The sequence below is a fragment of the Neopelma chrysocephalum genome, unplaced genomic scaffold (genome assembly GCF_003984885.1).
Source record: "Neopelma chrysocephalum unplaced genomic scaffold, ASM398488v2 Primary Assembly neopelma1_97377, whole genome shotgun sequence".
Classification (NCBI taxonomy): Eukaryota; Metazoa; Chordata; class Aves; order Passeriformes; family Pipridae; genus Neopelma; species Neopelma chrysocephalum.
In genome coordinates, this window is record NW_020926018.1 from 43951 (window position 1) to 68727 (window position 24777).

Below are 24777 nucleotides of genomic sequence, written 5' to 3' on the forward strand. Positions count from 1 at the left end.
GCCCCCCACAGATGAAAGGGACAAACCTCGCCCTGCCTCTAGTTAGCAGCAGCCCTCATGCCAGAAATGAACCAGGGAGTTAATTCAGAAGGGCTCCGTGCCAGGAAGCGTGCGTGGCACATCACGTCGATGAGGGCACCCAGGAGCAGTGCCGATAAGGCAGGCGCTGCCTTCCCCTGCCTGCCTGCCATCAGGGAGAACTGTGGGATGCTGAAAGGTTTTGGATGAGGCTTGAGGTGAGCTCCTGGTCCATACCCTGTTGCAGGGCAGAAACCCTAGAAGGACATGTGTGGCAAGGGTAGGGTTCTCCCTGGAAATGCTGCCTCTTGGACCTTCGCAAGAGGGACCCTAAAGGATGGGTTGCGTTCATGGCAGGATGGGTACTGAGCTCAGCGGGATGGGTATTTTGGCATGTCTCCCTGGCACCAGTAGGATGGGGCTGTGCCCACTGTGGCCAGGCTTTAGGATCTGCTTGAGGCTTCCACCAAAGCCACACTCCTCCCCACTGGGCTAGTTTTCTGCTTGTTTCACTGCAGGGTAAGACACAGGGATGGAAAAACCTGTAGGGAAGGCAAGATTATGTCTCCCTAATTAGTAGGAGCCTGATTATCATTTCTTCCCAGACCTCTGGTAATGATTAAATATATGGGAATTATCTTTATTATTTGTATTGCATTAGTATTTAGAAGGCTGGGACCCTGTTTGCTCTGCAGACAGGGAATGACAGTCCTTGCCAGGAGAAATGCTGTCTCTGGTGTTCTGAATGGGCCGGGTAGATTGGGAGTTGAGCTCTGTGCCCGTGGCATCACCCAAATTGCTGCAGCTTCACACCCTGACACTTAGAAGTATTTAAAGTATTGAATCCTACATCCTTTTGCTTGCATGTGAGTCACATCTGCTTTAGTATGGGGGGAAAAAAAATCCGTGTATTACTATGACCCCTAAAATTGTGATTTATATAGAGATTTAAAATACATACACGTATTTTTGGCACCAGGGTTGTCAAAGCGCAGGAGTTGGCCACTCCTTTTACATGCTCTAGCTTTATTGTTGGAGGGCTACAATAAGGCAGTCTTATTAGGTAACTATAACAATGTTAGGAGCCACCATCTGCTGAAGTGCTGCTGCAGGGAGCAGTGGGAGCTGCCTGCCATGACGCTGCTCCCCTGCTACTTCCTGCTGGCATCTGCTGTGTCCTAGGAGAAACATGAGTGGTTGGTATGGATGGAGAAAGGGCTTTTCCTTATGGCTTTGTGCCTTTTAATCACCTGGGGTATGAGCTGTTGAACCCTTCCAACTGGTGAGGACCAATTCCCGTCGGAGTGTAGTGGGGCTGTTGGGGTGGTGGTAAGGTCCTTGATAAGTTTCCCAAAAACGGGGTCACCACGTTGCTGAGCTGTGGAGACCCAGATGTGTGGGGATGCTCTGGTCTGCAAGGACACCCCATGATGCCACCAGGTCCCTGGGTGCCACAGCATTATCCTTGCTCCCACCCTACTCTGTCCTGGTGGCAGCAGGGACCCCTGCACCTCCCTAGGCACTGAAAGCATTTTTGTAATTGCTGGCTGGAAGGGTTGCACTTAGTCGGCAAAATATGTGAAGAACCTTGCTTGTTTAAAGTGCCTTTGGGGTTTGGGTCTTAAACATCCTAGTTGGGGTTGGGTTGGAGGTTTTCATCCTGGGAAAGGCAGGCGGGGGGAAGGGAGCCTCACTGATGCCCCAAGCCTGCTTGCACCTTCTGACAAGGTTATAAATTAGCTTCATTAGAGGAGGATCACTAGAAATAAATTGCTCCACACCCTTTAGGGGCATTGCTGGGCTGTAATTTCATTCGTCTTTCTGGGGGAAAATGCCTAGGAACCCTTAAGTGAAATGACAACATTTTACCCTGAGCTAGAGCTTGGTATTTTTGCTCCCCAAAATGCACGTGCCCCCATACCCTCAGATGAAGCTCATCCAGGAACTTGAATCATGCAACCATAGAATGATTTGGGTTAGAAGGAACCTTAAAGGTCATCTCATTCCAACTCCCTGCCATGAGCAGAGACATCTTCCACTAGCCCAGGTCGCTCCAAGCCCCGTCCAACCTGGCCTTGAACACCTCCAGAGATGGGGCAGCAACAGCTCCTATGGGCAGCCTGTTCCCATCAAAGATGGGGGGTTAGCTGGGGTTCACTGCACATGGCAGTCCCCTGCCACCCCTGCCCCACAGCTCCTTGGGAGATGCCGAGCTGGGAGAGGAGCATGCTGGACATCAGGACCCTATGAAACAGCACAGCTCAAGCCAAGTGCCCCAGTGCTCTTAGTACAGATCTGCGGACAGAAGTGAGTGGGCAGTGACCTTTTACAGGATGTTAGATGTTTATTAAACCTGTTAGAATTAGTGTCAGGTTGTATTATTTATTTTATTTAGAAAGAGAGGGGAGAAAAGAAAAGATGTGTAAGAGGGATGAGCCATGAGTAAGTGACCCATGCCATGAGCTGATCAACCCAGTGCAGTGCAGCCCCATCACGTCCCATGTGAACTCTTGGAGTGAAGACCTGGCTCCAGGACAGATCCAGCATCCACCTGTGCCCTTCCCATGGCTCCTTGCTGGATCCTGCTGCAGGGATCCACCTCTGTCCTGGGCCCCTCAAACACTTATTGTTTAGGTGGCCTAATTTTTCCCCCCACCTGCTCAAAGGTTTATTCATTTGGAGCGTGGGAGAGCATGAGATCAGCCCCACATCTCACCAGCATTGTCTTCCCAGAGCCACCTGTTGGCTTTCCCCATGCCACCCCTCTGAGGGTTATGTGGTCTCTTGAAAACCTCTTTGTTTCCTACATTTGCTGTTGTTTTTCAAGAAGCAGCAACATCATACATAAATTACAAGGTATTTATCTCCGTGGGAATTACACCTGCAGAAATCCAGCCCTATCGCTGCCTGTGCGAGGTTGTCCATGATAAAAGCCAGCTCTGGTGCTGCTGCAGCGATGCCAAAGTTTTCACTACTTTAGCATCTGGCAAGGGCAATGCTTGGCTCCCTTCTGCACCTCATCTCAGTACTCTCTGAACATCAGCTGCTCAGTTTGGGGCTTCATTCCCCAATAAACTTTTTCCCCCCTGATTTTTTTCTTTTCCCCCTATCAGCATTGGATCCCTCAATATATTTTTTTGCCTTTTGGTTAATTTTTTTAAATTTTTTTTCTGTAAGCAAGATGCATATTTCAACACTCTCTGACCTTTGGGTGCACTGTGGACCTGATGTGGTGATGCTGATGGACAGAGCAGAGAGTGCGTGTCCCACAGGGCCAAGTGTGCCTGTGGCTGAGGCTGGCAGCGCACTCCTGGAAAGGGCTGTTTGTAACTACTGGACTGGTGCTGGGTTGCCATCAATGCACTGGAGCACATAGGCATCCTTTATTATTTTAAATTTGAAAATTCAAAATAACGTGCAGTTGTCTCTGCTATGGGGAGCTGCTGCTGAGGATACTTCAGGATACGGCTTTCCCACATTATGGGGGGTCTTATCTGTGCCTGGACCAGCAGGTGGGCTTTGCTGTGGGGCTGTCCCAATGGGGCAGGGAAGCTGATGCCTGTCGGCATTTGGAGCTGGCCCTTTGGAGATGCAAGACCAGAAGAGCAGAAAGGGAAATGTCTTCTGTCGGGGCTGCAGGTGAGGAGAGCAGTGGGAGAGTGACTCTCCTCCTGGTGCTGGTTGATGACAGTCGGCTGTCCCATATCCCTGTGGCTCCACATGCCCCCAAACCAAAATGGCAGCATCTGGTGCACACCAGCATCGCCTGTGTGGGACATAGAACACAGTTCTGAGGTCTCTCTCCCTCTTCCCCAAAACACCTTGTGGTTGGATCAGGCTCAGGGAGTGCCAAGCTGAGTCTGCACCCCCACTGTGTGCTCCCTGCCTGAAAGCCATCACGATGCCTATGGAAAACCTTGCAACAAACACGGTTCCTCTGTGTGCTGTGGGTGATGCCGAGCGGTTTTCTGTCCTCCCCACCTCACTAACCTGCTTTTCCCAGTGATGCTATGGCAGGCATTTAAGCCCAGAACCTTCCTTCCAGTATTGATTTTGCTTTCTGCTTGAGATTCTGCTCCCTTGGTATTTGGGGAGCAGCTCGAAGGATGCTGTGGAGAGCCAGACTGCCACCTCAGGGTGCTTCGTGTCCTTGGCAGTGAGGTGATGGGCATGGGGTTTGGGAGAGGCATTCATGGGGACGGATCCTTGGAGGTGCTAATATCCGGGGGGTTGTGGGTTTGAGCTGTGAGAAGCACTCCTTGAAGATGCTGGAGAGGTGTGAGATCACACTCAGCTCCTTGGGAAAGCCTCTTGTAGGATGGCTGGAGTGGCTTCTCCTCCCAGTCCCAAATCACTAGCCTTGGGCAGAGGTTAAGGTGTTTCCATCTGTCTTGGGGAAAAACAGCATTTTGCTTTGAATCAGATTTTGGGGCTCCATCTGGATCACCAGATTCACAGAGTATGAAGCACAGTGGCAGAGTGGCCAAAATAAACCCTATTAAATATTTACCTGCCCACTATAAAGTATCTCTGGGTTTACCCACTCTGGCTGCCTGTGGAGCAAAGAGCCTTGCTGAGCACTTGCTGGATCCCCAGGCATGGCACCCTTGCTGCACCCCTTGCCTAATTACTTCCCACCCATTTGAGAGAAACTGATTGAGAAAGGAATTCACAATCCCAGGCTCTATGCATCCTCATGTGAATGCTGTGATCACTGTGGAGCAGGGATGGATGCGGGCGAGTGTGCTGCTTCCTGTCCTCCTGGCTGAAACGAGGGGCCTTTGGTGTTGGGGTGATTTGATGTTTGAAAATTCTCATTTTTTTCAATTTCTACAAGTTTTGTGACATATGAAGCTGTATGGGTCTTGACAGGGCTTGGGGTATGGACATCTGTGCTCAGCGATGTCCTGAATTGGGGTGATGGAGAGGCTGAGCTGATTCCCACCACTGCAGCCCCTTGTTGCCCATTTCATGGATGACCACACTGGAGGGTTCCCATTTTTCAACCCAACAAGTCCATGTGCAAAAAATTAGCTGCAAGCCCCAAAAATAAGCCGTATGTCATCTGCCTTCCATGTGACAAGGTGCTCTTCCTTTTTTCAGCCCCCAAAATCTCTTTTTTTGAAGGGTGAGACCCCACCCCGGTATCACCTCTCCTGCAAGTGTCACCATCACAGAGCTAAGTCAGCATCAAGCCACTTCTCACATCCAAAGCATGATGCACATGTATTTATTTTCTGTTATTTATGGGGCACCTGAGCCAGGCTCTTGCTTTCCCTAATGGCAAGGAACCAGGGTGCCTTATGGCTGCTTTGGCATCCCAGTCCTGCCTTGGGCGCACCAAGAGGTGGTGGGTACTGGGCCTTGGGTTCTTATTTCCATGCCATTGCACCTAAAGCAGGCTCAGAATTTGGGATGCCGCTTCTCTCAGTGCCTTGTTGGGTGCCAGAGTTGCCGATTAAGGGAAATGCGCCACAAGGCAGGTTTGCTTTGCAGGATTAAAATCAAATAAATATTTATGCGCTATGCAAAGCAGCTCTAATAAGATATGCGTGTCATTGGGAATTTGAAGCAGTTTCGACTTGGTCCCGAGATGAAGGGGTGTGCATGTCAGTGCGGTATGGGGGTTTAAAGGCATGTTTCTTCTTCTGCACAAAAATAAAAACAGAGAGAGAAAAACAAGGGGTTTTTTTGCATCTTGGGCTGCTCTGGTCTTGGCTTTCACTGTCTTCTGCATCCTTATGTCTTTAGCTGCAGGGATGGAAAAGAGCCAGGGAGAGAGGGCAGTGCAGGCAGCATTTCGGATGCAAATATAATGCTGGCCCCGCTCCTAATATTCACTGTGTTTACATGTAAATGCAAACAACTGTTGACTTAGTTTCAATAGATAATGTGTTTCATAACACAATGAAAATGAGAATTAAGCTGGAATTTAGCGGGGGGAACATGTGTTTCTGCAAGACTTCAGGCTCTGCTGGCCCCATGTGCCATATTATGGTGATGGCAGTGGGTGATTGGCATCACTGGAAGCCTGCTCTTGCTGGTGTTGGGGGCCAGTCATTTCCCTGCCTAATCCTCCCTGAAACATGCGTGGGATGAGGGCAAGGGTGGGTGGCTGCAGGTTCAGGGAGCTGAGCTGACCCATTGGCAAAGCTGGGGAGAGGGCTAGTGTCCCCCCTCAAGGGTTATAGGGACCAGAACTGATCTGGGCCTGTTTCCCCCTGGGAAAGATGGAGCTCATGTGCTCTGGGGTGGGTCAAGGTGTCAGGGAAGGGAAATGCTGTCCCAAGCCGCCGTGTTGGAGCCTGAGTGCCAATGAGTCCCAGGAGGGAGCAAGTGTCAGCAGCCAGGTCACCTTGTCCTGAGGTGACTCCAAGCAGAAGCATGTGGGAGAGGGCCTGGCTATGTTTTCGAGCCAGATCCTGGCCAGCCCAGAGCCATCCTCGCAGGGCTCCCTGGGGCCAGCCCCAACACCCACCCAGGCGGCCTTTGAGTCATGGCTGCAATTGCCACAATCAGAGCTGCTCCCACCACCTTTGCCCTAGGCTGCCACACTCCCCACCCCACTGCAGCCCACATGCCTCTGGAAGCGAGCCACAGCAAACCCCCCAGGATGCTGTGCTGCCCTTCCCAGGTGAAGGCACTGGTATGTGTGGGCAGCTCCCTACAGCCCCTAGGGGAAGAGGCATCACTGGGGAATTGGCAGGTTGGGACCAGCAGGTGTGTGATCACTGTCCCTGGGCGTGGGTCTGTTCCATCTGTCTGTCTGCCTGCCCCTGTCCCTGGCTGGCTGCCACCTGTGCACCAAGCAAGGCTTGTGGTGCTCGAGGCTCAGTGTTAAGAAACAGCTGAGCCCCTGTGAATGTGGTGGGGGTGTGGTGCACCCAAGCTGTATTAAACAGTGGAGAATCTCCCCACAGGAGCTGTGGGGATGGTCACACTGGGGGGGATGCCTTGGCTGGAGGTGGCATGGCTCTACCAGCCTCTGGGTGCCCCTGAGCCACGAAGCTGCTGCTCGCAGAGCAGCACAGCAGGACCTGGCATTGCAGCCCCAGTCAGGATGCTGGGCAGCCCAGGGAAGCTAAAGCTGCTCGTAGCCATCGCCAGTGGCTCCTGGTGTGTTGCCTCACTGTGGAAGGTGATGTCCCTGCTCAGGGTGAGTGGGGGCTGTAGCACCCGCAGGTGTTTGTGTCTGGCAGCAGTGGTGATCCCAAGCCTTGATAGTACCACAGTAATGGCAGGGTTTGCATGAGCAACTGCAGGTTTTGAGTGTCACAGCCAGAGGCTGCCCGAGGAGGAAATGGGAATCCCAGCTGGCTGCCCCTCCCTGGTGGCACCACCTCTCTTGATGGGTCACACCAGGGCAGGTGCATGCTCAGCTTCACCCAAGACTCCTCCATTGCCAGAGTGAGTCACCTGCCTGTGCGGGATGCCCAGTTTTGGACAAACATCGAGGGCATGGGTGACAAGGAGCAGCCAGCACTGGCTCTCTACACACATGCTCCCACTGTGGGGTCGGGGTGACGCAGGACCTGCTCTCACCTTTCTGACTCATCCCATAAAATAAAATAAGGAAGAAGGGAGAAGGGCTTCTGTCTTTGAGCCTCCTTACCTCCCCTTAAAAAGGCATTCTATTTTTTTTATTGGGTTCATTTATGTAGCAGAGAGACAGGCCTGGGATTAGCAAACAGTCTGTCCTGTAACATGGGGAATACTCAGTACTGAGAACCACTAACAAGAGAGAAATATTAGAGATAAAATTAAACATAATGAGATAGGTGTCGACTCTCTATCAGGGATCACCTTATGCAGAGTTAATTGCCTGTGCAGAGCAGAAAGTGGGTGACTAGCAGTAGTGACCGTGGGATGGGGTTGGTGAGGGGGAGGTGGGGAGGGGCTGGTGCCATCAGCAGAAGCTTTGCAAAAGGAAAAAGCATTGGGGTTGAGTGTTGAGGAGAAAGATAAGGTGCCCAACAGCATCTGAGGTACTGGGGTGGACCATGCTCTGCTGAGCTCTTGTGAACTCATTGCCCCCAGCCTGGGCTCTCTGTGTATTTGCAGCTTGGGTACTTTTTTGCTAGATAATTCAGATGATGATGATGATGATGACAATGATTATCTGGAGCAGCGTCCTATTAGATGGACAAAGCGGACATGCTGATCGAGGCGACAGCTATTGAACACTGTTTGGAGAAAGCAAACCTCATACCAGGATGTGGGGCCAGGGCTGCAACACCTGGGACTTAGCGCATATGTGATTTTTCCTCAATTTAGTGGGGAGGGAAAAAGAAGGCAAAAAAAAAAAGGCAAAAAAGGAAGTGTGTCTCTGTAATATAAAATTCAAGTTGGGCTCTTGGTGACTTCGCAGAAAACAACAGGCTTTTTATATTGGCTCTGGGGGTAGGAGGAGAGCAGGCTAGAATAAAGATTTACAGTGTTTGGGAGATTAAAGGCCCTTGGTACATTGCTCAAATACCACGAGATTAGTTTCCAAGGAGACGGATACCAGTTGCCATAGGCACTGAGGGGGGGGGGGTGGCCAGGAATTAGGATTGCGATTTTTTTATCCTGATCACGCAACCAGTAGCTGAATGCTGTTAAAACTGGGCTTTAAATAACCTCAGCATTAGTATATGCACTGGTGAACTGGGGGCTGGGAACTGGGGTCTGCCTGCCTTCCCCCGGCCCCAGCACCCAGTTAGGGGTGCAGGGTGGGACCCAGGTGTTGATGGAGGGATGCCAGGGGGTACAGGCCTGGGGGCCCAGGTTGCTGCAACCCCAAGACCTTCCTTGCAGGTTATGCTGTGGCTTCTGGGTTCATTTCATCTCACTCGTTCTCTAAGCAAGGGACTGATGGCATCTTCTTGCAATAACCAGCAGTTGTGGCAGTGCAGGGGCCAGGGATCATCATAGAATCATGGAATGGTTTGATTTGAAAGGGACCTTAAAGATCATCTGGTTCCAAACCTCCCTGGCCTGGGCAGGGACACCTTCCACTAGACCAGTGGGATGTATCAAGGGGTAGAATTAGCAGCCTGCTAATTTTGGCTTCCCCTGGCCACTTGCTCCTAGGAAGTGCAACCTGAGCCCTAGTGCGTGAGGTGCTGGATCCGCACCCTCGCTCCCGCATCTGTTCCCACCTCTTCTTCTAGGAACTGCCAAGCAGTGCGTTTTGTCCAGGCTGTATGGGAAGGGGTGCTGAGCTCCCCGATGCTGAGTTTTGGGGCTGGGCATCCCCCTGGAGAAGGAGGCTCAGCCCTAGGAGCCATGCAGGCACCCAGGTCCCTGTGGCTGGGTGACTCTGCTCACCCACCAGCCACCATGAAGCTCATCATGGCCTCACTGACCCAGCCACTCATGAGGGGCAAGATCCAGCTCTCCATGTGTGATACTTGCAGCATCCATCCTTGCTGTGGTGGGAATGATCTGATTAACACTTACTTTTTTCCTCCTCCCTTTTTTTTCTTTTAAATTTAATAACTGAAGAGGCAGTTCCTGGAAACAAGAGCTTCTCTGCCTGCCTGCTGTGAGATTGTGGCATGGAAACTTGTCTGGAACTGAAAGCCATGCTGCTGGAGCTCCACAGGCAGAGTGGTTCCCCCAGCAGCTGCCGTGCCATGGAAGTGTTTATCCTGGGGGAGATGACATACAGCTTCTGAAGGGCACTTGATCCTCTTCTGTCTCTCTTTGCACTAGCAGAAGCCTACTATAATTTTACCATATTATGTTAAGGTGTGCACCTGGGCTGGGCTTAAGGAAATCAAGGTGGCAGCAGAATGCCATGCTCTAGTTGGGGAGGCAAAGTGAAATTCCTGTGGCAGACACTTTCCCCCACAGGAGCCCCCAATTTACTCTCTGCTTCTTTCATAAGTGGGACTAAACCATGGCAGTTTATCCAGGAAAGCGGAGTTCAGGCAGTGATGCTGTTGAATGTTGTGGTGCTGGGGTGTATGTGAGGAGATTTTCCAGCAGGTGCCTTGAGTTTTTTGGGTAAAACAAAACAGGGAAGGAGGTGTTTAGTGATGGGAACTTGTTCTGCCCTGTACTGCCTGTTTGGAAGGAGCAGGGAGGGGAGATACAGGGTTTGGGAAGGCTGGTAGAGGCAGTGAGGTAAGACCTACTGGCACAGTGGGGATGTGGGCACAAGCAGTCGGGTGCCCCAGACTGCATTGGAGGCTGTTTGCCCCCCAGCTCTGCTGCTTTCAGGGTTTGGAAAAAGGTATTAGCTTGAAAAGTAGCAAAATAAAAGGGAATTTGTGGATCTGGGAAGAGACATAACAATAGCTATGGGGCAGCACTTAGACAAGATTTGGGGCTGGGAGTACGCTGACACTCACATTTGGAGGATGCAGATGTGTCCTCAGCAAATGCTTCTCACACTGGGTGCATCAACTGGGTCCCCTAAAACCCAGATCTCGCCGCGTGTCCCAGGAGAGATGTGCTGCCGGGGTATACACACGTAGGGCACAGATTAGGAATTTGGGGGATTTTTGGGGTGTTTTAGACATTTGAGGGTGTTTCTGGGCATTTTGTGAGTACCTTGGACTGCAGTTAATCTGCTGTACCACTGGCATTGTGCTGATGGTGCAGCTCTGCAGCTCACCAACCACCTGCTAACCATGCACCATTAGGGAATGAGGCATCATTAGGGACAAAGTAAACCACCTTGGCATGAGTGTGAGTTACCTGGCTAAGGATGGACAGGATCTGGCTACAGAGGCTGAAGACTAGTGCTGAATTAGGCGTAAGGGATTCAGGTTTAGTCAGGCAGCATGGATGGGTTAAAACAAGTTGCCCATGCAGAGCAGAAATCTCCACTGCCGTGGCAAAAATCCCAAGGCCAGCTATTTGGCAAAAGCGGGGTCGTGCCATGGTGCTCCTGCACGCAAGACAGCTTTGATCACATTCACTGGCTCCGCTGATACTGGTGTTTGCTTAAGCAATTAGAAAAAAACACAAGCGGAAATTCAGGCCTGGTCCCTTCCCTGGCTTTTGACCTGCTGTGGCTGATGTGGTTTCCAGGGTTTTTTGCTCAAATGACTCCAGCTTGCCAGGCACCTTCCTGCTCACAAGTGCCTCCAAAAAAAGAGATCTCCAAAATCCCTGGGATGGAGCAGGACAGGGAAATGCCTTCTGAGTTGCTGCCCCTTCCTCACTCGTGACATAACCCTTAGTGTGGGTCCTGCTCCGCAGTGATGTCCCAGAATGGGAGACAGGGATTGGCCCCTTGCTTGGAGAGGGGACATTGTCCCAGCACTGACATAGGACATTATTTGTCCCTCGGGCTCCAATCAGGATGACTCCTGGTCGACTTAAAAGCATGTTTAATGATAACCAGAGCTATTTGCGTAAAGGTCTTCCAAATCTGGTCTGTTTTAAAAATCCCTTCAGATATGCCCTCCTGGACAAAAAGGAAATAACAAATGAATCACTGGCATCTCGTTTTTACATTAATGGGCTGGAGGTGTCCTCCCAGCAGATGGGCTGGGGGTGCTTGTCCTGTTCCCTTGGTCCTGGGGGGAATGGAGATGGCTGTATGTGGTACTTGACATCCCGGAGCTCATCAAACATTTCAGGTGACCAAAAAACCCAAGTACCACCTTCAAGTTTCCCACCCACAGCTGTGCTTTCCCCTGCTCTAATATACCCCTAGGCTGCCCCTCCCCTACCCAGGGTAGAGGGCCTGTAATCCATCTCAAAACCTACCTCATATATATATATATATATAAATAAAAATGTATTAAAAATATATAAAATATATATTCCACAGAGATTGTTATATATATATATATTATTTTATATATTTTGTTGGAACTGAGGCTGGCTCACTTGGGCTTTCTGCCATCTCACCAGCACCACTGAAGCAACAGGCAGAATTTTCCTGGAAAAATGAATTAGCAGATAATTTCCAGCCGCTGTTGTATGGAGATGTGGACAGGACCAGTGTGATGATCATATTTTTCCCCTTCTTTTTTTTCTTTTTAACCCTCAATGTGCTGAACAGTCAAAGCTCTCACTAATTTTAATTCCTGTTTAGCTTCCTGAACTGGGAGCCAGTCCACAACACTGCAGGTTTTTTAAACATTCTGGGTTGGCAGGCGCAGGGGGATTTCCATGGTGATACTACAGTCTCCGTAGGGCAAGCAGGCAGCAGTGGCAGCGTCTCTTTGGGACTCTCTGTGCTGCTCCTCAGCTTTTCACTTCTCCCTTGCTGGGTGCTGGGTCTGAGCCAGTGCTCTCCAGTTTGTCGCCCTTGGGTACAGTCGGTAGTTTAAGGGCTGAGATGGAAGACGCAGCTGTGGCAGCCACCAATTGGGTTGGGGCACCAGCCTGAGGATGCTTTGCTCTGACGGTTTTGAGGTCTGGTGTCCTTTCCAGGTCTTTAGTACAGGAGATGCTTCACATGGTGGGAATGGACAGAGTTATATTTTTAAGATACAGTAGGCCTGCAGGAAAAAACAAATCAATTAATTTAAACACGATACGCGTCATCCCTGGAAGTGTTCTAGGCAAGGCTGGACAACCTGGTCTATCAGAAGGTGTCTCTGCCCATGGCAGGAGTTTGGAGTGAGATGGGCTTTAAGATCCCTTGCAAACCAAACCATTCCATGGTTCTTTGATTTAGTATTGATAGTAAAGAAAACCAGTATTTGTAGAAGTCAGGTGGAACAAGCAGCAGCTGTGGGATGTCCTCAGTCCCTCCTGGGCATTTGGCTGTTCCCATCTCCCGCTCTGCACTGAGTTTGGTCCTGGGTAATACCCAAAAAAGGGGTCATTGCTTTACCTTTTTCTTGCTGGCAAATGTGGCCCAGAGGAGGGAAAGGCTTGAGGAGAGCCAGCAAGAAGTTCAGCCCAGTTTTGCGAGTCCTGGACAAGCACCCAGGTTTCCTTTGAGGAATGAGATTTTGGAGGTTTACGCTAAATAAGGTTTTTACTCACCCCAAGGTGAAGGCTGTGGGGAAGATGGCAGTGGAGGTTCTGCTTCAAGGACCATTGCAGTGTGGAAACACCAGCTTGGGTTAAGTAAGATGCTGTTGCTTCTGGTTGTGGCATGGGGCTGGAAATCACTGTAAGACTTGAAAAGATGAGGAGGAAGAAGAAGGATGAAAACTCTCTCATACTGAAATCAACAGCAGGAGCACCCTGTAAGTTCAGTCTGCAAGGGCCCGGGTGTAGTGTGCAAGTTGCTGGATCACATAAACCCCCTCTGTTTCTCCTAATGTGACCTATTTATAATTTGAGGGGTATAATAACAGTTTTCTGCCTGGAAATTTCCTTGGCAAGGTTGTCATTGGCTCACTAGTAGGGGGTTTTTTACTGTTTTGTTTGCTCTGTAGTGTTTGGAAATGGTGATGTGGGGCGGAAGGCTGGAGGATGTTTATTTTGGGGAGATGCTGCCCTGTGGCAGCAGTGGGGGGACTGGTGAGGGGACACGCCTGCTGTGAATGCAGGGTTGGGGGGGCCCCCAGCCCTTTCCATAGGGGTTCATAAGCCTTCCCACGTGCCTGATTTTTCCTTTGCTGCAGCTCAGGTGATTCATGAGTGAAACTCCCTCGAGGCCAAATTTCTAATCTTTCCCAGGATTATCAAGGGAGGTGTCATAAGAGCCAAGCAGGAGATGACATCCTGTGCCAGCTGTTGCATAGCACCCTGTCCCCCCAAGATTCCTTTGGGGAGGAGAAATAGTTAATAAAATTTAAAAAAAACCCCTGAAAAATGTAAAAACAATCTGCAGATGTTTGCTTTGGCCTTGTGACAGTGGTGTGATGGTCCCCATGCCCCTGGGGATGGGACTCGGTGTGCAGAGGTGGGATTGGGCTGGGGCCAGAACAGTGTGCCTTGCAGAGAGGAACATCAGCCCCTTAGTGGTGTCCCAGGGAGGGATTTCAGTAGGACAGATGTGTGGATCCTTGGGAAGCAGGGCAGGATGCTCTGCATCCGTCCTACCCACCTTTCTCCATGTCGCCAGCCTGAACTGCTATAAGAATGGTTTACCCTAGTTTTCCTAAAGATTACTTTCCCTTTGATTAGGCAAATAACATCAAGCTCTTAATTTGATTTAAATAAGCCTAGCACTTGCTGTGAAGTTTTTTTCCCTCCCTTTTATTCTCCCCTTTTCTAAATCCACTGTCACTGCTCTTTGTGACCACAAATGATTAAAAGCTTTACAGGAATATTGTCGTCTCCCCCCATCCCTTAAAGTTCTGCTGTGTTACTTGGGTCATATTTTTATTATGTTTTTTTTTCTTGTAGAATAATTCTCCCTTCTCCTTATTAAACAATCAACCAGGTGAAAGGTATTATTTTTGTCCTGGTCTCCTGCAGGAGAGGGAGGGGATGCAGGGACCCTTCCCCACTTCCCATTGATGTTATCCCTGTCTTTCCCGTCGGTTCTCCCTCTGGAGCCAGATCCATCTTGTGACTTCGGTTTTTGCAGCGGAGGGAGGAGCATCTCTTCCCTGGGAGTGCTGCTTTCCGTGGGAGGCTGTGGCCGAGCAGGTTGGTGCAGCTGGAGCTCTCCAAGGGGCCACGACCAGCCCCACCGGGGCAGGGATTGGCTCTCCAGATTGCCAGAAGGCAGCAGAACATCCATGTCATAGCAGTCATATTTAATAATAATTAGGTCCCTCAGAAACATGTACGGGCATCAAAGTAAGGCTGTTTTCCAAACGAGTGCTTGGGGGGTTTAAGAAGGGAGTGATGCTCCCTGGACCAAACGATGGCTGGTCCCCCAGCTCAGCTTGGGACCGGGCATTGGCGCCACCAACACCTCACTGCTTCCTGCCAATTGCAACAAGGCACTTCTTAACACAGCATCCACGGAATCTCAAGTTCCCTGCTCCTTCAGGGAAGTGCTCAGGAAGCTGCTTAGGAGCTTGCAGGTGAAATGGTTCCTTGTCTGTCTGTCTGTCCATGCACAGACTGCAGGGCTGGAGCAAGGAGGAGTGCCTGGTGTTGCTGCAGGCTCTCATGATGGTAAAGTTGGAGGTGCCTGGCAGAGCCCTGTCACCAGCATGTGGATGCCTGTGGTCTGTGCCCAGCTGCAGGACCATGTGTTCGGTTTCCTGCTTTATTTTCCAAGCTGGTACCTAGTTAGGACAGATTTTTTTCCCCCCAGGATCATTCTGTGGAAGAAGTGTTGTCTGTCAGCTTTGTTAGGAAGTGTCACATGGATGGAAGAGGATTTTCCTGTGTGGCTGTCAGCCTGGATGCCGCTTTGGCTCTGCTATTCACAGATACCAGTGGAGCCCCAGCGCTACTTGGCTGCTTTCACTGGCCAGCAATGTGGGGTGACAACCTGGAGGGCTTATTCAGAGCAATTCCTGAAATTTAGTCATTATTGTTTATTGGGATTTGTCTGCCCTCTCATTAGCTTATTGGAGACCCTCATAACAGTTTGCACAGAGAAACTGTGGCTGCCCCATCTCTGGAAGTGTTCAAGGCCAGGTTGGATGGGGCTTGGAGCAACCTGGGATAGTGGAAGGTGTCCCTGCCTATAGCAAGTGATTGGAATGAGAGGATCTTTAAGTCCCTTCCAACCTAAAACATTCTGTGATAAGATGTGCATGCTCAGACACCTATGGAGATGCCAGCATGAGGGCCAAAATGCACCATTTCCCCAGTTGCACAGCCCTACTTTGTGTTCAGATTCCTTCTGCTTGGACATAGGTGCAGACTGGGGCAGGAAGGTGAACTGGGGGTATTTCTGTTGCCTTTAACCCCTGTTTCCAGCAGGGCCAGGCAGCGTGATTATTGACTGAGTGGCAAATTGAGTTATGCACGGGCAACTTCATTCATATTCCCTGGCTCCTGCCCATCCAGCCTTGTTAGGGGTTCTCCGGCCTCTTTTATCCACTTGCGAGCACATGATTTACGATTTGGTTTGAGTGGCTTCTGAGCTAATTTGTCATCCTTTATTCGCAGGATTAAAGCTGGACAGTGCAATGCTGCCCTCTGGATGGAGAGGCAATAGCTGAGAGGGATGTGTTGGTTGCTGTCTCGGGTGTGGGTGTCCCAGCATTGGAATGGGGTGATTTATGCAAGGCGAGACCTTGCCTCAGTTTCCCCTGCAGCACTGGTGTTGCTGTGGGTCTCAGTGAGGCCCGGTGCAGTGTGCACCCGGGCACAGAAACCTGGTGCTGTTGCTGCATGTGTAACTGGGTCCCAGCATTTATCCCCTTTTGTTCCCCTTTTTCCATGAGTGATAGAGCTTCTGGGGCTGAGCCTCTTCTCAGATGTGCAGTCCCTCTGCATCACTTGGTCTTGTTGCCACTGACACCCGGAACTGCAGGGTGGGATGATTTGATGTGGGAACTCCTTGCCATGAGCTGCATCTCTCCCTTGGGGTGAAAGCAGAGCACCCTGTGGTTTTGGCCTGTTTCAGGGACACTTTTGGATGCTAGGTTCTCCTCTTGCCCAGGGTGTAGGGAGGGAGGCACAAGGATGGCTGGCACGGTGTCCTCATGGGGACACAGCCATCACCCCTAGCTCGCAGCTGCTGTAAGAGCTCGGACACGGGAGTGCTCCACGTCTGCTTCAGCACTGTGTCCTCTGGCTTGCACAGCCTCAGTCTGCACATCTGGGGTGTGCCACCGTGCAGCTGATCCAGCGCGCCCTGCGCAGTGGTGGCATCTCCCTGAGGGTGAGCCCCAAGGGTGGAGATGACCTGGCCGCTGCTGGAACACACAGCGTTGGCTCCAGAGCTTGATTACAGCTCAACAGCGTCCTCAATTATCTGCCTTAGCAGAGGACACAAGGGGATTATGGGGTTCAGGCTGCCCTGGCCCCTGTCCATGCCTCAGTTTCCCCTGTGTATCCATGCCAGCATTGCTCCCATGGCACACCATGGTAATGGGTGGTGCTCAGCGCCAGCTCTCCATTAGTGACAGTCATGCATAGCTCTTGTTTTTTCTGTTTTCAGGTGAATATGGCCCTGGCAGGGAAGCCTTTAGACGCGACTCTCACCACCTCCAGAGCTGACCAATGGAATATGGTTTTTCCCCAGAAAGACGAAATCATCACCAGCTTAGTGTCTGCCTTAGACTCCATGGTAAGAGGCCAGTGGCATCCCTGTCAATGTTCCCCCCCCTCTTTTGGCCTCCGTTTAGCAGGGCTGGCTGGGCGCAGGGCTGGCACAGGAGAGCTGGTGAGCTCATCCTGCTCCCCTCTGCTACTGGAAAGCCCAGGGAGCTGCTGGAGCTGGGAAATAAAATCCCTCTCCCACCCTGACAGCCGTAAGGATCATAAAGTCAGCCCAAGTTAATCTCAGATGTGTATTGTTTTTCCATTAATATTTATGTTGGTATCAACTGAATGTAGGGTGGTTGTCTTTTTTTTTCCTTGCCGTTTTACCAATGTTACCATGAGCTTTTACACAACATCAGAACAATGGCTTTTTATCTTCGAGAACAAAGAAAATAACTTTCATATCTTTTGACGTAGAATTCCCTGTGGAAACCTTGCCTAAGTCAGCTGTGCTTACATAAACAAGATAACTGTCTGCATTAAGTCTCATGGACCAGAGCTAATCTTATTTTTAACTGTGAATGTGATCAAGAAGGGAAAGCAGATGTGTAGTAACAAATGTGTAATGCAATGAGATATGCTAAATAGCCCTCCTGTTTTAAAGTCAAGTCATATGTAATGCATTTGTCTAGGATGTGTTTTCTTCTCTCTGCAGGTAGAGGTTTTTTCATTAAAACCAATTTCCTTCTCTTTGACATCACTGCCCCAGTAAGGAGCAGGTTCCCTGGAGCTGACACACCCCAAGCAGCTTTGATGATTTATATACATGCCATCCCATAGAACATACTGTGTTATTGTAGTTTGGCTTCTTAATGAATATACATTATTCCGCAGCCTTCATTAGGTACTTACACCAGGGCTAGGGAGCCAGGCTGCTCCTGAAATTCAGCCTTTATCCCAGTGCTTCACCAGTGCTAGGCTCTGTGCCCACTGAAGCCTAGCTGCCTGCATGCCTGGTAAATAAACTGCAAGGCCACGTGCATGTCACCAGGTGGGCTTGGGGTTTGGATTTGGTCTGCCTCCAAATTTCACATACCTTAGTTGTTGTGTTTATTTTTTGAGTGTTGGGCTTTTTGAGCAAAATACTTGTGTTTGCTACTGGGTTTTGAAGGGATGTTTCCTAAAAATACCTATTTGGGGGGATTTGATTTGGTGCATCCTTGAAGAAGGTGATCAGGAGGTAAAATGACCTGGTATAAAGGCTGGTTTAGGCCCACACAAGTGAAGCTCACTGTAGATGCATTCAGTGAGCTGAAGGTAGCTCAAGGGGGTTTAGTCCATGCTTTCCTGCTCCCACTCTGGCTGCCAGCATCCTCCAACCCCTCCATGGCATTGTTGATGTGTCTAACCGTGGATGCTGCTGGGAAAATCCCCCCTTTTTTACCCTTTTAAAACATGACCTGGGAATAGCACCGTGCTGTAGCTATGGGAATATGGCTCAGGCTGCCGGCACTGAGTAACTATTATAATATAAAAAATACTAATAAAAGACATATACATGTGTATTATGTAGAGCTGGAAGCACACATTACATAAAATGGATTAATAGAGGAAGTCTTTTCCATCTCTTTATTGTTTTGCATAACTGTACAAGAAGAATCGTTCAACTACTCCAGACTTTGACCATATTAGTGTTCTGCAGCTGAAATAAGATTCTCATGTTCCTTATTCCATTAGAGCTGGGGGAAAGTTGTTGTTGGTTGTGGTGTGGGTTTTTTGTTTCTTTTTTTTTACAGAAATGTTTTCTTTTAAAGAAATGCTATAAAATGTTTGCTTTTAGGATAGGAAAAAATGAAGTAAAATGGTGGGAATATAGTTCTTGTTTTCTAGCAAAGCCTAGCTCAGCCGGATATCTTTGGGAGCAGTAAAGTCACCAAAATATTTAGGACATGTCATAAAACCATGAAATTCTGACCCAAATCAGAACATTGCTTTTGATGGGGGAATCTTTTGATGGGAACTAAAAAATCCCACTGGGAAATGGCAAGGATTGGGAAGCAGGGATGCTCTCCCATCCCGTGCTGCACTAACCTGGTGCCTACCGCAGTGCTCAGCGCTCTCCAAGCTGAACGCAGAGGTGGCCTGCATCGCTGTCCACGAGGAGAGTGCCTTCGTGGTGGGCACTGAAAAGGGACGGGTCTTCCTCAGCACCCGCAAGGAGCTGCAGGCCGACTTCCAGAAGTTTTGCAGTGAGTATCCCCCGCCAGAGATCTTCTCCCATGCCAAGGTGGGTGCTCCAGTTCTGCAAGCTGGGACTCCCACCATGCACAAAGTGACTGTGGTTTGGGGGGCACCACAATGTTGTCTGTCTGTCCATGGGGATGAGTGTTGGTTGAAGTGATGGCGGGTGGGAACTGTGGTCAGAGCCTCTCCCCTCCCAGGGAGGGCACTATATGCCCTGGCTCTTCTCTCCAAAAGCATCCCTGAAGTGGCACAGGGCTGGATGGTTGCTCTGTTCCCCTGGCTCTGTTAGCCTCCAGCAATGCTGCAGGAGTGCTGGAGTGTTTTTGGAGGACTTTGCAGAAATAGTTTGTCCAAGCGATCCCCCAGGAGCCAAGAGGCTTTTTTGGTCCTGGACCTTTTCCCTGGTTTTGGAAAAACAGGGATGGATTTGTTAGATGAAGGTGTCGGTTGTGGAATTGCTTATATTTTTGAGGGATGAACAGGGGTGACAGAATGCCTTGAGCAGGTGCTGTGTCCCCCCAGTCTTACATCAGATTCACCAAGTATCTGAGGGATACCTGTGTCTTACAGGTCCCAGCTCTGTGCCTCTGCCAGCTCCCCAAAACCAGCCTGGGAGCTGAGGGGAAAGTGGGAGCCGTGCTGTGAACGGGGACCTGCATTTCTCGGTCAGCATCATCCCCGGCATGCCAGCTGCTGCTTTCCCTACTCCATACAGGAGCTGGGACAGAATCTGGTTTTGATGGTGCTGGGGACCCCAGACTCAGATCTGTTCCTATATGCTGCCCACGGTGGGATGTCACTGGAGAGAAATGACCTGACTGTGTGTGCACACACATGGTATTGACAGAAACCATATAGGTGCTTAATCCATTGGAGAGATTGTGCAGGAAGGGTTTGCTCTGGTGACCACACCAGTGCTGTGAAGCTGTCCAGGTCACTGCTCAGCTTGTTCTCGGCACAGCTCTACAGGAGCAGCTCCCTGCCATGGCTCTGCTCTGCCCCTCGTCCTGCTGCCCTGGGCATCCCACTTGTACCCGGGAGAGATGCCATTAGTTATCCTCCATTGCATTCTGCAGGAGGCATTTGTGGGGTGTTTTCCACATTCATGGGCAACTCTGCCTCCCCTTCCCACCACCTACAAGATGTGAATGGCGGTGGGGTGGCCAATGGGAAGGAGTTCCCTCAGGCTGAGACAACTGGAGTTGTTCAACATGGAGAAGAGAAGGGTCTGGGGAGCCCTTAGAGCCCCTTCCAGTACCTAAAAGGGACTTACGAAAAAGAGGGAGAGTGACTTTTTTCATAGGCAGATAGTGATAGAACAAGGGGAAATGGTTTTAAGCTAAAAGAGGAGAGATTTGGATTAGATGTTAGGAAGAAATTCTTTCCTATGAGGGTTGTGTGACACTGGCACAGGTTGCTCAGAGAAGCTGTGGCTGCCCCATCCCTGGAAGTGTTCAAGGCCGGGTTGGATGGAGCTTGGTCTAGTGGAAGGTGTCCCTGTCCATGGCAGGGGGTTGGAACAAGATTGTCCTAAGGTCCCTTCCAACCCAAATTGTTCTCTGATTCTGTGATATATCCTGGTCGGTGACTTATTGCTGTGCTGGGACAAGGCACCTGGCACTAGATCCTGATTCCCGTCTCTTTGGTTTCATTTATACCTTTGTCAAAAAGAAATAGCTATGTCTGGTTGAAAGCACAAAATCTTCATGATGGTGTTTGGGTGAAGCAGCTGATGCTGGAGACAGGGTGAAATGTGATAACTCTGTCTTGAATTATAAATGGTCCAGGCTCAACTCAGCTCCATAAAGCTCTTACAACTGGCACACAGTGGAAAGCATCCCTTTAAGTGCCTCTGATTTATGGTCTTGCTGCCCTCTTAGAAAGATCTGAATTAATCTAAAGCAGACATCGCTGGGAGAGGTAAGAAGCCTCTTATCTCTCTTGGGTGCACAGACCTCACTTGAACACCCTCCTTCATCTGAACCTCTGGCTCAGCCTTTCCTTGTGCACAGGGGGAACCTGACAGTGATCCGGATTAATGTCAGCAGAATAGCATTAATGCCCAGCTGGTGGGAGAAGCAGTAGTTGGAGGGTGCAGATATATATGCATTTCATCACTGTGGTAAAACACCCCAAAAAAGTTTTCCAGGGCCCGTTTTGCTGTGCCATGGGAGGCATGCGGAACTTGCCAGGGTGGCATAGTGGCTGTCTACTTTCTTATGTCCAGTTCTATGGGTATCCCATGTGGCTCTTGACCCGTCCCTTTTCAGTGCTATTGTAGCCACAGGCCTTTTCCGTAGGAAGGATTCATGAGCTCCTTCTCGAGCACCCGGGTGGCATGCAGGGCCAATCATCGGCAGGAGGCTTTCAAGGATGATGAAGGAATTAGTCCTTCACCAACAAAAATCCCTTGTGAATTACTGTGGATAGAACAGCAATAATGCACTTATATAGTGTTTAATTTTCTGTGCATTTAGAGATGCAAGGAAGTCACTGCCAAAGATATGCTTTATTTGAGGTTTAATGGGGGAAATTAGCAGGAAATAGCTGGTATTACTGAGCTACATGATGCTGAAGGGTAAAAAAGCCTCCAAGAAAGGCAGATTTTCTTTTCCTGCGAGATTGAAGGCTAAGCAGATTGAAACCAGAGAAAAGAAGTGTGCTACCTAATTAATCTCAACAGTTTCAGTGCAACTGAAGGGAAAAGCCAGGGAAAGAAGGGGGCAGGCACAGGATGACGGACCCCACTGCTGGCACCACTGCCCATGCCAGCACTTTCTCCTGCACATTGGGGGCTGCTGGGAGGGACATGTCGAGGGTCTGGGGTGGGTGGGAGACCTGGGGGACCCACCTCCTTAGCCAGAGTCATCACCCATGAACCCTTTCTCACTGCAGCGACTCCCATTTTTTCCTCTCCCCCTGCAGGAATCCAGCAGAGGAAGGAGCAGGACGCAGAGGCACAGAAGAAGGCAAAGGAGTGTGGGCGAAGGGTGCTCAGGATCTCCCCGGACCAGGGATCAGACGTGTACCTCCTCAGGAAGATGGTAGAGGAAGTGTTTGATGTGCTTTATAGTAAGAATCTTCATGCTTCCCTTTGGGGATATGGATTGCCCCCAGGGCTCTCTGAGCTGCCCAGTGCCACCGCCAGATGTGGCTTTCAGTGCCAGCCCGGCTCCCCAGCAAGAGGAAGTGCCTGCAGGTGCCTGCAGGTGCCTGGCACGGGTGGTGTGGTGGGATGTGCTCCTGCATAGGGTTAGTGTTGCACTGAGATGGGATTTGGCCACTGCTTCACTTTCCAGTGCCCCAAACTGGGCCAAAAAATCCCCATGCTGGGGGGAGCATCCTTTGTCACCCCTGACTAGGGGAAGCCTCTGCTATGCCCTGGGATGGGATTTCCAAGCACACCTTTATCCCTCACACCTCATCCATTGCACCTTTTTCATAGTGCTGTGTTGGGACTCTACAGACTCACTTCCCCCCTTTCCCTGGCAAGTCTATTTAGAAGGAAAGAAAGATGATTTTCTAGCAAGCAGCCCTGCAGCCCCAGCTTCAAGAGACAAGCTGGTGCTCTTCCATCCCCGGCAATAAACCTTCTGCAATTAAAATGTAGATGACCATATGGCTGTGATATGGAACCCAGTGGGTTGCAGAGCTCCCTCCAGGCCCAATCTGTGGTGGCTTGAGTAGCAGCAGTGCCTTCTTCTCACTCAGGAGGATCCACTGGAGCCCCCACGGAGTGGCTGGAGGCAGCAACCATGCTACTGGCTCATCCTCTGACAGCATCTCTAGGGCTGTGCTGGTTGGGAAAGGAAAAGCAAGGTTGGGTTGGGAAAGCAGGGTGACAAGCGTCAATATTTTCACGTGGTGCTCAGCAGTGTGCTTTAGCCTACTGTGATGTTTTGGGGGAGTTCAGACCATGTGGCTGGACCAGCTGCAGAACTGGGTGTTTGGCTTTCCTGGGTGCAGCTCCCCATCACCATCTGCGATTCAGAGCCTGGTAGAGCCCTACCAGGGCTGCACAGGTCTCCCTGAACCCAAGGTGCAGGGCTTGCCCAGGTTTGTGTGTGGGGTTTGGGCATTTCCGCTTGACAGAAGGGGGATAATGGGAACTACCACCAACCACCTTGGGCTCACATGCAGGAGTTGCTGTTGCTGGCTGTCACACCTGCCACAGGCTTCACAGACAGAAAAGGGAGATGGTATCCCTTCCTCCCCCCCGGGACAGACAGTCACTAAAGTTTTCTGAAACCATTCAAAGGATGTGGAGGCAATATTCCCATTAAGGGGGCAATCAGATCCCCTTGCTGCCTTCCAAAGGCTGGGCCCAAGTGTGAGGGAAGGGATGATGCAGAAGAGACAAGGGAATAGGATGCAGAGGACGTTTTTGTGCTGGTGGATCCCCTCTCTAAGCTGTAGGTCTGCTGCTGAGAGAGTGCCAAAATTTGCTGTCCTCTTGGGAATATGAGAATTACTAAAATCTGACATACCATAAATGTATAATTGCATTAAAAAAGTTCGATCAGGATGCATTTGCATGGGGTGTACAAACCAGGCAGGTAGCCCATCCATCAGGATGATTAGCAATGCTCTTTACCTTGTTGAGGTCTGTGGAGGTGCAAGGGGACAAGCTGGTCCCCAGTCCAAGTTGGCCAGCATTGCTATAGCAGGAGGAGGTCAGGCATCCCTGAGCCAGTGGTTTTGGCTCTGGCACTGGGTGTAATTCTACCTTTGCTGCTGCTTCAGTAGGATCAGCTGTTTCCATCCTTGAGCTGCTCTGTGACGAAACCTGCCTAGCACTCCCAGCATTCCCACTGGAAAGAGCCTCTCTTGATTGCGTGGAGAAATAATACATGTCCAAGGCTGATTCTGTTTCCAACAGTGAGAGGACTGTGAGAAATTAACAGTTACTGTTCTTACAGGGGGCTTTTTATCCTTTTAGTCACCTCCCATCAACAGGGATTGGAAACAAAAAAGTCTTAGAAAATTCTCCGTCAAAAAGGTTCCCTCCAGAGCCAGGTAATCTCTGAACCAACAGGATGACTGATTACCACTGGCTTCTATTAAACAGGCATTAATGATGATTATTGCCTCTCTTTAGCTAAACCATAAGCCTCTGTGCAGCAGTGCTAGGCTTGTGAAGGTCACTTTGACAGTAACATGTTCCCCATTAAAATATGTTTGGGGAGTTCTTGGGCATGGGGTTGATAAGGAGCCACTGTAGGCATCAGGAGCTTTTCCTCATCACAAAGAGAGGTGATGGAGGGAGGTGGAGAACTGCTAGAGCCAGCAGTTCGGGACAGAGAAACTGTCAGCTTGCGGAAAGTGAACTTGCAGTGTTGTTCAAAGGCTCATTTTGAAACTTCAGTTATTGGCTTTATTAAAATATTATCCATCCCATGTATAAGGAACCTTGATGGCTCGTGCAAGTTGCACATTGTTAGTTATCATGCGTTCCTTCAAAGAACATGTTGAAGAAGCCACTTTTAATAAGGACTTGCTGACAGTGTCACAAGATTTATAGGGTTTCCGTAAGATATTTAGGTGTGGGGT

The 24777-nt window shown here is 50.1% G+C and overlaps 1 protein-coding gene across 7 annotated transcripts in view; it reads left to right on the plus strand.

Moving 5' to 3' along the window:
• LOC113961643 (general transcription factor II-I repeat domain-containing protein 1-like) overlaps positions 1 to 24777 on the plus strand; it is a 69146-nt gene that overhangs the window by 5603 nt on the left and 38766 nt on the right. For all 7 annotated transcript variants that reach the window (XM_027672066.1, XM_027672068.1, XM_027672071.1 and 4 more), the window contains exons 2-4: positions 16940 to 17068; positions 19091 to 19232; positions 22153 to 22299. In XM_027672066.1, the coding sequence (XP_027527867.1) occupies positions 16946 to 17068; positions 19091 to 19232; positions 22153 to 22299 (412 nt within the window). In that variant the 5' untranslated portion in view covers positions 16940 to 16945. The remainder of the gene's footprint in view (positions 1 to 16939; positions 17069 to 19090; positions 19233 to 22152; positions 22300 to 24777) is intronic.